This window comes from Drosophila virilis, chromosome 4 (genome assembly GCF_030788295.1).
Source record: "Drosophila virilis strain 15010-1051.87 chromosome 4, Dvir_AGI_RSII-ME, whole genome shotgun sequence".
Taxonomy (NCBI): Eukaryota; Metazoa; Arthropoda; class Insecta; order Diptera; family Drosophilidae; genus Drosophila; species Drosophila virilis.
In genome coordinates this window covers 17,120,476-17,130,658 of record NC_091546.1, presented here as the reverse complement: position 1 = coordinate 17,130,658, position 10,183 = coordinate 17,120,476, and the positions used below count along the sequence as shown (strand labels likewise).

Here is a 10,183-nt window from a genome sequence, read left to right as displayed (position 1 = left end):
GCGCAAGACTTATATTTTGGAATATTTTAACGGTAGTAGGCAGCTACAGAAAATATTTTTAATCCACTTTACTTAGCTAAAATTTCTAGATTACTAGAAAATAAGTAACTAATTAATTAACTATTAATAACTACCAAATATAACATGTTTAAATATGAACAAAGTATTAAAATAATAATATAAAGATAAAATAACAAATATAAAATTTAACTCAAAATAATTTTACTATGCCCTCCCCGGCGGGGAATTGAACCCCGGTCTCCCGCGTGACAGGCGGGGATACTAACCACTATACTACCGAGGATGTTGTGCTGCGTTTGTCAAATGCTATTTTTCAGGGTGAACATACCAAATTTTTTCGTTTTTTTAAAATACCAAAGAATAAACAAAGTCAACTTTTAATGATTATTGAAGGTGTCAGATATAGTAACTCTCTGAAATGTTGATTTACTTTAAGCTTTTTATTTAATTTCTCGAATCTTTCATAAGTTTTAGGGACATTTATATGACAACTAATGTGCGTTTTGTTCTTTTAAGAATATTTTAAGGCAAATTTGTCTGCTTTTAAACATTTAATAAAACCACTAACAAGAAATAAGCTATAGATCTAGTCTTGAAACGTATCAAATGACTAATTTGATTCATAGGTACTTTTTTTTATTTAAAATCAACCACCAAATGTGTATATATGTTATTTAATTTCCACCCTTAAAGTAACTGGATGCTTATATTATACTCACCCCTATATTTGGTATTTGGTGAAGCTAAATCAACATCCTCGATAGTATAGTGGTTAGTATCCCCGCCTGTCACGCGGGAGACCGGGGTTCAATTCCCCGTCGGGGAGGTGATTATTAAATTTTATATATTTTTTCTGTTCCCTTTTAAAACGGTCGAATATGTTATAACGGCTTAGTTCGTACTCATAAATATATAAGGGAACCACGTACCTTCGCACGAAATATCTTTCCAAACGTCTAATTTCTTCTAGAAAATTCTTCTCTGATAATGTTTCAACAGACGAACGGAGAGGCAGGCAGATGGACGAACTTGGCTAGATCTACTCAGCTAACCAAGAATTTAGTTATTCATTCCTACAAACAAAAAAAACCTTACACGCAATAACAAAAAAGTGTGCAAAAAAATCTTGAAAAAATTAATACTCGAATATCTCCCCGACGGGGAATTGAACCCCGGTCTCCCGCGTGACAGGCGGGGATACTAACCACTATACTATCGAGGATGTTGGGTTTGGATTGCCAAATACAATATAACCGAGTGGGTATAAATTGTAGCTTATTGTAGCCAAAATATTTTATATGTTCTAAATGTTGTTGTTAAATTATGCACATCTTATTAACTATTAAGTGACAGCGGTATTTATTTCATTATGGCCATATAAACAAACAGAACAAGATTCACCGAATATCCCATCAACCTACCACTTATATTTTAAAAATCAATTTAATAAAAAAATACACCTTGTGTCTCCCCGACGGGGAATTGAACCCCGGTCTCCCGCGTGACAGGCGGGGATACTAACCACTATACTATCGAGGATGTTGAACGAAGCTGGTCAAAAATGAAATATGAGACTGCGGGATTCTTGTTGCTTATATGAGGCATGTAAAATTGCATTAAAATGTGGTGCATGCGAATATAATATATATTAATGTATTATTCATACTTAGCTGATTGTAAATTATACTTATAATAATCAACCACGCTGTTCTTTAAAGGCTGGAAATATTACAAGCTTCACTGTTAAATACGAAAAGGTGGCTTAAATATAATGTATTTGTGTCCATTAGTTAATCTGTCTCAATATATGCACTGTACATTTTACATACATTTTTATATGAGAAACATAAGAATCTAATAAGCGAGTTCTTGTTGTTTTCTTAATTGTTATTGTACTTTGCTTGTGACTTTTCGTCTTAATTATTAATATATTTTCTATACTCCAGCACTGAATGCAGCAAAAGCGTGAAACAATGTAGATTAAAAATCCTCCCGTGTCATTGATTATGTAAGGTTAAAAAGCTTTGACACATCTTATAAATTTCATTTTGTGGTAGAACACAATGTGCCTTGCTGCTATTAAAACTATCTCACATGGTAGCGCTCTGATAATACTGTTGCCTCAGAGTCGTTGACTCAAAAGTTCGAGCTCAGGTGTAGGAAATGGCGTAGTTATTTTTTTATTTTTATTACATAATGTTTTCTTTTTAGTTTATACGGTTTTCCGGCGCTATTAGTAAAAATTCGATGTGCTTCTCACTGTCATAAATAAAATTTTTGAATTCTAAAGAAGAGAAACCTCTTGAATAAAATATTATATGTAGTTTAAATATAAAAAAAACACGTATTTCTTTTTGCAAATAACTCTAGCAATCTACATTTACCTTGTGAATAATACAAAATCGTATTAGGATGTTTTATTAAAAACAAAAAAATACTAAAGTACGAGTTAAAGAACCTATTGTTATTGAAAGATTAGGATTTATTGGAACATAAGTATTCTGTTTCAATTGTGTGAATTAAACTATCCACATTTATGATTAACGTTTTTAAAAAAATTTTAATTCCTATTTATATAGAGTTTGATAAAACAAAACTTAATTTTATACGACTTTTTCCACAGCTAAAATTGTATGATTAGCATTGCTCGCAGTGAAGCCAACTTTCGAATTGACTGAAGACCAAAACAAACTGAGAAATGTTTATCCACAGCAATTCCAGTAGAACGCAGGCAATTGGCTTTTCCTCCCGTTGGGCCACCCACTTAAACAATAAGCCCCATCAAAAACTGCGCCCATTGCTCAATTACATGCTGTGCCTGCCTGCCTGCCAGCCTGCCTGCCAGCTAGACCACTTTGGTTAGGCGTTTCATTTCGTTTGCCTTGACTTTGGTTAAAAGTTGCCTTGTGGCATGCTTGAATGCATTCCGAGTGAAATTCAAATACGAGTGCAGCGTGTTCAAATGAATGCATCGAGAAGTGCAACTCGGAGGCCAAAGTGAATGAGTGAACAGTTGAAGCATGAACAACTACACTCCACGACAGGGCAGGTGACGGCTGAAAGGCTTTCAAAAGTGTCCTTGGCCTATGGAATTCGAATGTTGTCCTTGCCTAAAGGGGGACTGCTCCTCAATTTATGTTGCATCTAAACGAATTAATTCTAAGCGAGCACATCCATTGATCACAAAACTAAACGGATTTATCCCTTCAGCATCCGAGTCGTATTCTCCTAGGCAATTAGCTAAATTTGCTTACTATAGTGCCTGCAAAAAGTAAGACCTCAGACCGTCTGGACTAACTAGTTGGCTACTTGATGTGGTTGCGGTCAGTTGACAGTCAGTTAAAGCTACAACATTTTTTATTTAACTTGTACACTTGTATACCCTGTAATCAGTTAAGCAAGTCTGATACGGCTAGCTGGTCAGCAAGTTGAATTGAGTAGTTATCATCTTGATAACTTGCTGCATCCTGTGTGTTTTTCCTAGGCACGATCAGTCATACATATAGATGTGCTTCAAAAAGCTGGATGCCAGATGTCAGATGTCTAACGGAAAATATTTATATATTGTATATTTAGCAATTATTTACAGGGATTAAGGATAACATGTTTTTACTTAGAACTGGGTAAAGGGTATCTCTACGCCGACTACTCTTGACTGGATAATTGTTTGCACTCACTCAGCAACAAAATATCTCAGCTATTTGCTCCTGGAAGCCACCCAAAGTTCTAGATGCAATTAATGCAGCTAATTTGTGAGGCAATTTTAGCTTGCATCGGTTGATATTTTCGACTGAAAATTGTTGAAAATTCATCGTCGTCCTTGTCCAAGCATATGTCCTACACAAAAACACACACACACGCATGAGAAAAACAACAAGACAAGTTCAAACAGTTTCACACCATTCATTAGCATGCAAATTGGTATGCTTTTTAGCTGCAGGACGAGGTCGCGTTTGTATCAGTTCCGCCGGCATCATTTATAAGTTGTCTACTCCTTTGGAGCATAAGCCCGCATGACAAACTTTGCAGCACATGCCACAGAGCCCAGATCCAGACACAGCTGCCAGCGCAGCTCTGCTCAATTTTTAGCTAACATTATGGGCCTGGTCGGTGTTGTTGCTTTTATTATATGCTGTTGTTGGCAACATGTGCCATAATAACCATTTATCGCCTTGACCCAAAAATATTCTCAAGTGGCGAGCGGGCTGCACTGCAACGACAGTTGTTTAATAACTTGTGAGATATCTTAATATTATTTTAAGATGATGCTTAAAATAAAATTTCCAGCATATAAGAACACCAAATTTTCCTTGGTAGGGTTTGATCTTGCGATGTCGCTCAGTCCCTAAACTACGCAGTTCGTTGTATGATATGTCCGTCCTCCTATTGCTATTAGTACATATGTATGTTAAATCTCTACTCTGAAATAAAATTTAATTTTTAGAATAACTAAGGCTTTATGGTTACATGGACAAGTGTTTACTGACTAGATTGTCAATTGCCTGCTGATAAACTTAAATAATCAATTTATCAAGCCAAGTATTTAAGTTCCTTAAACTATTAAATCGATATTATTACCATTGACAAACAGATGTGTATGAATGTGTCTGAATATATTTATATATATTTTTATTGATTGCAGCTATTTGATGCTGCTGCCATTTGGCGCGTCAACAAGTCAACTCCGGCTGTCAATTGTTGCCAATTACTTATACGCCGCTTGTTACAGTCAAGTTTCCTTTGCGCGAGTGTGCGAAATATTACGCATGCACTCGCAATACCTGCGGGAATAGTTGCGATACATTTGGTTTATCACCAATAAAAAAGAGCCATACATAAAGTCAGCCGAAATTTATCGATTTATATGCCTACTGATAAATGGCGCTGGGATTGTTTTCGGCTTAACAAGCGAGACTTACTTACTTTAAGATACTTTTATGTGTGCTGTGGAGTGGGAGTTCTTGTTGGATAGTGTAAAATAATTGAAGTAATATTTACTGCGGATATTTTTGACATTAACCAGCAGCAGCTGCCTTTAAACTAGTCTCCATTTAGCTGAATTGAGTCATTTTTTTTTTTTTTTTTGCTGTTGAATATTTCAAAGCACATAAACAAGTCAAATTGTCATTTTCAAATCCAATTGGTTTTTCGGTTTGGGTTTCTATGTAAACTTGCTTTCGTGTAGTTTGTATTTCGCATAAGTTTTATCCTGGCAAGAACACAAATCTGTCCACAGGCTCTAAACTTTAGCCTGGCTAGAATTGAACGTCAGCATTGCAAGTGCATAAAAAAGTAACAAAAACTTGCGCAAAAAACTTCTGTTCAGATTTTCCATTAGTAGTATCTTTCGCTCTTATTGACGTTTTCTGAGTGAATAAATTCTTGACATTCTGTCTTTTTTTCTTGTTTTTTTTTTTTTTTTGCCTAGACGTAGATGTTGTCAATGTTTTCAAAGTTTTAAGTCTAAGCCTTGTGGGTTTGTTTAAGCAAAAGCTGGGCATAAGTCGACAGTTGCAGTTTCAAGTTTCTAAGTAAGAGTTGCCATAAGTATATTTAGATATATCTTTGAAAAAAGTAAACCAACTGCAAAATAAAAAACAAAAAACATGCCTATAAATATAAGAAAGTAGCTAAGCTACTGAAGATGCCATATTTGTTGTTTCTGGTTTCTCAAAGAGAAATCTGAGATCGTAATAAAGTTCATAATATTTGTCGAATGCGTTTAGAAAATAGTTTGGATAACTTGAATCCTTATGTCGCATAGAGTATGACATACATTTTTGTTGAATATGCTGTAGGCTGTTTCTACACAGTTAAAAGCAGCTCGAAACTATTTCCAATCTCATAAATGAATAATAAGAATATTAATTATAATATTAATAATATTAACAACAATAATTATTGCCCTTAGGCTCAGTTTACGTTAATATGATTAATTTATTAACAATAATAATAATTGATTGAATTAATAAATACAATCTTAACGAATAACAATGTGTATTAATACACGTGCACTTGTAGCTAGCTGATAAAGTACGCCAGTCACCAGGCTTAGACTGAGTTTTAAAAATAAAATGAAATTTGATTCAATTGTGAGTGTAGTTCGCTAGTTCCGAGCGCCTAAGCCGAGAGGCTAGTTGGGAATCGATCGCTTGGTGCTCAAGATGTGCGCGTGTCGCCTGCTGTGGCTGCTTCTGGGCATCGTGTCGGGCAGCGCGCAGCTGCTGGAATGTCCGCCCACCAGTTTTGTGCATGCCTACGAGGCGAGCACTGGACTAATCACCTTTGCCAACTATTTGCCAGCGACGGCCATCAACGAATTCGCCCTGCCCAGGCGTCTGTGCGTGGAGCGCAGCGGTCTGCCGTTGGTGCGACGTTGCCTCGCGAATCAACAGTGGGAGAAGCTGGAGAACATCACCTGCCAGCTGGAGCAGGCCACCAATGGGCAGAGCCAAAGGCTGAACGATTTGCAGTTCGATCTGGCCGAAGGAGTCTCCTCTCGTAGCGCTGGGATGAACTTCCCGCTGAACATAATGAAGAACATAAGCAACATAATCGGACAGAACAATCATCAAATCCAGCCTGTTGATGTGCTGAATGTTAACAAAATAATTATGGAAGTGGCCAAGGAGCCCAAGAGCTGGGCGCTCTGCACCGAAATGATCGGACTGTATAACAATTTAATGGCCACCAATAGCTCCGTGCTGGAGCTCTCGGCACGCCTGAATGCCACCAACAATCTACTCTACAGTTTCGAGGACTATACGAATGGCTTGGCGCAGCAAATGGTCTCGGGGGCGAACTGCAATCAACGCCTGCCAATGGCGATGCCCAAGCATCTGGTGGACGTGAAAGTGCATAATGGTGTACAGGTACTCATCGGCGGCAATCTGAGCGTCTTCTACTTGTTGCCCGAATGCAATCACTTCACAGGCATTGCCATCTACTCGAAGGCAGCAGCTGGACGCGAGGGCTGCCAGCATCATCGGTTCTGGTATCGTTTTCTGTACGCCAATCAGAGTCTGGAGGCGCTCAGGGCGGAGCCGGGTCTCCAGGCAGCCACATATGTGACGCATCAGCTATGGCAAGCCATGCGACGCACTGGAGTCAACTATCTGGTCTTCAAGATCTATGCCAACAGTGCGCTCTTTGTCGACGCCGCCACGGCGAGTGCGAAGGCCACGCCAGTCAGCCACGTGCTCTCCATAAACATACCCCAAGCTTCGAGTAAGTAAAAATCGAATCTAAGATTTTGTGCCGAGGACCCAGTCCTTTAGGCTTACGATGTATGAACCTATTCTAACTTCTTTGATGATAGCTTAAGAAAATAGAAGGATGAATTAGGCTATATGGAATCGAATGGGGCTTATGAGATCTACATTTCATGATATATGTATGCCATATATAAATATATACAATACCCATATCGCAGGCGAACCCTTGACTAATGCTTATTCGATCAACCGCATATTACAAACAAATCAATAAGAGCAAGCCTCATATAGTTCAAGTAATAACTGACTAATTGAATAGTTTAGGGAATGCCTACAATCTGACCAAGATTCCCTTCCCTCAGGCTGTTACAAATATTTGCACAAAATCAATATGCCCGTTTTAATCAGACGAGCAGCTCTTAATCGGCCTTAATTTCAGAAAACTTGGCCCATCCGCTGGTTTTTCTACTGCGCAACGAGAACTACGAGAATGCGAATAGGAACAGGAGTCAAATAGATGACTATTGCGGTTACTGGAACTACGATACATGGCAAACGAATGGCATTACTACGAATACAAATAGCTTGCCCGACAATCCGATCGTTGTGTGCCATACGAACCACTTGACACAGTTCGCCTTCCTGGTGGGCGCCAGCTGCAAGCAGCAAAATTGCGCCTACGACGAGGTTCCGGAGGAGGCCAAACGCAGCGAGTCCTTGCTGGATATTGTCACAGCGGTCGGCTGTGGTCTCTCGCTGTTCGGCTTGCTGGGCATTTGGTTGACGGCAGCCATTTCCCGAAAGTGGCGTGCCCTGAGTTCCACGAAGCTGCTGCTAAACATGTGCCTGGCCCTGTCCCTGCTCTTTGGCCTCATGCTGCTGCTGTATGTGAACGAATGGTTCTGGCTTTACTCCTTCGACCAGAGCCGCAGCGCCTGCATTGCTCTGGGCGCACTCTTCCAGTACTCGGTGCTGTTGCTCTTCAGCTGGATGCTGCTCATTGGCTACCTGCAATACCAGCGGCATGTCACAGTTCTGGTGGCCAGACCGGAGCATATTGTGCTGCGTGTGGCTGTCATTGCCTGGCTGCTGCCGCTGTTGCCCACCTTGCTGCTGGTTAGCCTTAGCCCCGCAGCATTCAGTCCAGTTAGGTCGGGCGACATAGCATCTGTGTGTTATCCGTCCGGTTCCGGTTTGGTCTATGGCGTACTGCTGCCCATTGGGCTGGTGCTTATGGCCAATGTCTTGACGTTTGCATGCATCTTCTATAGGGTGGCACGTCTGGAGGATCGCAACGGGCAGCTAATTTGGTTGCAGCTGCGCCTCTTTGTGATGCTCTTTTTTCTGCTCGGCCTGACTTGGATCTTTGGCATTTGCTCCTACTTTCGTTTGGGCCTGGCTGTTACGTTTATATTCTGCATGTCGGCCTCATTGCAGGGATTTGTGCTCTTTTTGTACTTTGTTCTATTTAACAAGGTAGCCAGATCTGCTTGGCTTCAATTGCTGCTTGGAAAACAACAAGCTGTTAGCATTCAACTAACAGGAAGATCTCCGGGTTAGAGTAAGAGTAACAGACAAAAAAAAAAGTGAAGTTTAATTGAGAAAATTACAGACAAAGATCGGGAAATTTAATAATAGAAATAGAATAAAAGTGTCACACAACTTGTCATAAGATTACTTTTAATTAAAGCTTGAAAAGGTTAGACTTACTTGAACTTATGAGAATTGCATAGAAGGGCAATGTTGAACAATTGTCTTTTCTCCAATTAGCAGCGTTTAGAATAAATATAGACATATATACATACATACACCATATCGTCATTCAATTAACCTGCCAGCTAATAGGTACATATATACTTAAAGCATAAGCAAACATGTTTTCTAGATTTCGCTCAAGTAATTGAACAGCATATTGAACTTTTTTCATGGTAAATTGAAAACTTTTACCACGCCCTTGTCCTCACACTTGGTAAGCCACAACTTTATAAGTAAGTACATACAAAAGTATTACTTCAATGTTTTGCTTTTGATTCTATATTTCCAACATGCACGAAGGCACAAATAGAACTTTTTCTGTAAACAACATTTGAATATCATAAATATCTATGTAGCGGAAAAGTAAAGAACTTCATTTAAGTTGTTTGCTGTCGAGAAGTCGACCAATTAATAGATGCAAATAGTACGGAAAAGCAAACCAAGTACATATTTTTGCTCAAATTTGGCAATTTGGATGAACTCAACAATTGCCCGATTTAGTTGGTCGATTTAGGTAATCGTGCATTTAATATATATTTTTACAAATTCTTGAATTAATAGTGGATCGTGTATTAGGTATTTTATTCTACATAAAGGCACACATACATTACCCCAATGCTAAAGGGAGGGTATCTTGGCTGAACGTAAATATGAGGGTTCTGGCACAAATGAAAGCTTTTTTTACTTGGCAAACGCAAACTTAACGAATAACTTTAACGAGCATTCAAAAACAATTACCACGCGAGTGGTGGTTCAAGTCTTGGCCATGGTCTTATAATAATAATTATAATAATATAAATTATAATAATATTAAACGATTCCATATAATAAACTGCGCTGATTTGCATGTCACGGTCTTACTGCATTAGCTTGAGCTTCTTAACGATCAACGCAGACGGGATATTATTTTGTTGTTCAGAAAGTGCTTTGTTTGATGCTTTTTATGGTAAATTGAGTTTCCGTTTGCAATCCAAACAATTCTATGTACATTGCCAAGACCTTAAAAGGGTAATATAAGTACAGAGAGCGACCAGGTGTAACGCATATTGCCCGACACATCTGTCGCAATATTTGGTTCAAAACTTGACTATTTTATTTAAATTGAAGTGATATTTCCTTCCAACAGGTGGCGCGCAACATAGCAAGTTTCCATACCCGTTTATAAAGTGAAGAGTAACACTTCAGAATGAGAG

At 38.7% G+C, this 10,183-nt stretch overlaps 1 protein-coding gene and 4 non-coding genes across 5 annotated transcripts; 2 read left to right on the top strand and 3 right to left on the bottom strand.

Moving 5' to 3' along the window:
* Positions 1–232: 232 nt before the first annotated feature.
* On the bottom strand, positions 233–304 carry TRNAD-GUC (transfer RNA aspartic acid (anticodon GUC)). The gene has a single exon. It is a non-coding gene; the product is annotated as a tRNA-Asp (tRNA).
* Positions 305–775: 471 nt separating this feature from the next.
* TRNAD-GUC (transfer RNA aspartic acid (anticodon GUC)) lies at positions 776–847 on the top strand. The gene has a single exon. It is a non-coding gene; the product is annotated as a tRNA-Asp (tRNA).
* A 324-nt stretch (positions 848–1,171) lies between these two features.
* On the bottom strand, positions 1,172–1,243 carry TRNAD-GUC (transfer RNA aspartic acid (anticodon GUC)). The gene has a single exon. It is a non-coding gene; the product is annotated as a tRNA-Asp (tRNA).
* Positions 1,244–1,488: 245 nt separating this feature from the next.
* On the bottom strand, positions 1,489–1,560 carry TRNAD-GUC (transfer RNA aspartic acid (anticodon GUC)). The gene has a single exon. It is a non-coding gene; the product is annotated as a tRNA-Asp (tRNA).
* A 4,602-nt stretch (positions 1,561–6,162) lies between these two features.
* On the top strand, positions 6,163–9,016 carry LOC6627517 (adhesion G-protein coupled receptor G2). Its single transcript, XM_002051590.2, has 2 exons — positions 6,163–7,248; positions 7,675–9,016. The coding sequence occupies exons 1-2, from the start codon at positions 6,186–6,188 to the stop codon at positions 8,793–8,795; spliced, it is 2,184 nt and encodes a 727-aa protein (XP_002051626.1). The 5' UTR covers positions 6,163–6,185; the 3' UTR covers positions 8,796–9,016.
* The last annotated feature ends 1,167 nt before the right edge of the window (positions 9,017–10,183 follow it).

Excerpts from the sequence above, each read along its gene's own strand:
- LOC6627517 (XM_002051590.2), top strand. The coding sequence starts at position 6,186 with ATGTGCGCGTGTCGCCTGCTGTGGCTGCTTCTGGGCATCGTGTCGGGC. Across the intron at positions 7,249-7,674 it reads AAACATACCCCAAGCTTCGA|AAAACTTGGCCCATCCGCTG; the intron begins GTAAGTAAAAAT and ends CCTTAATTTCAG.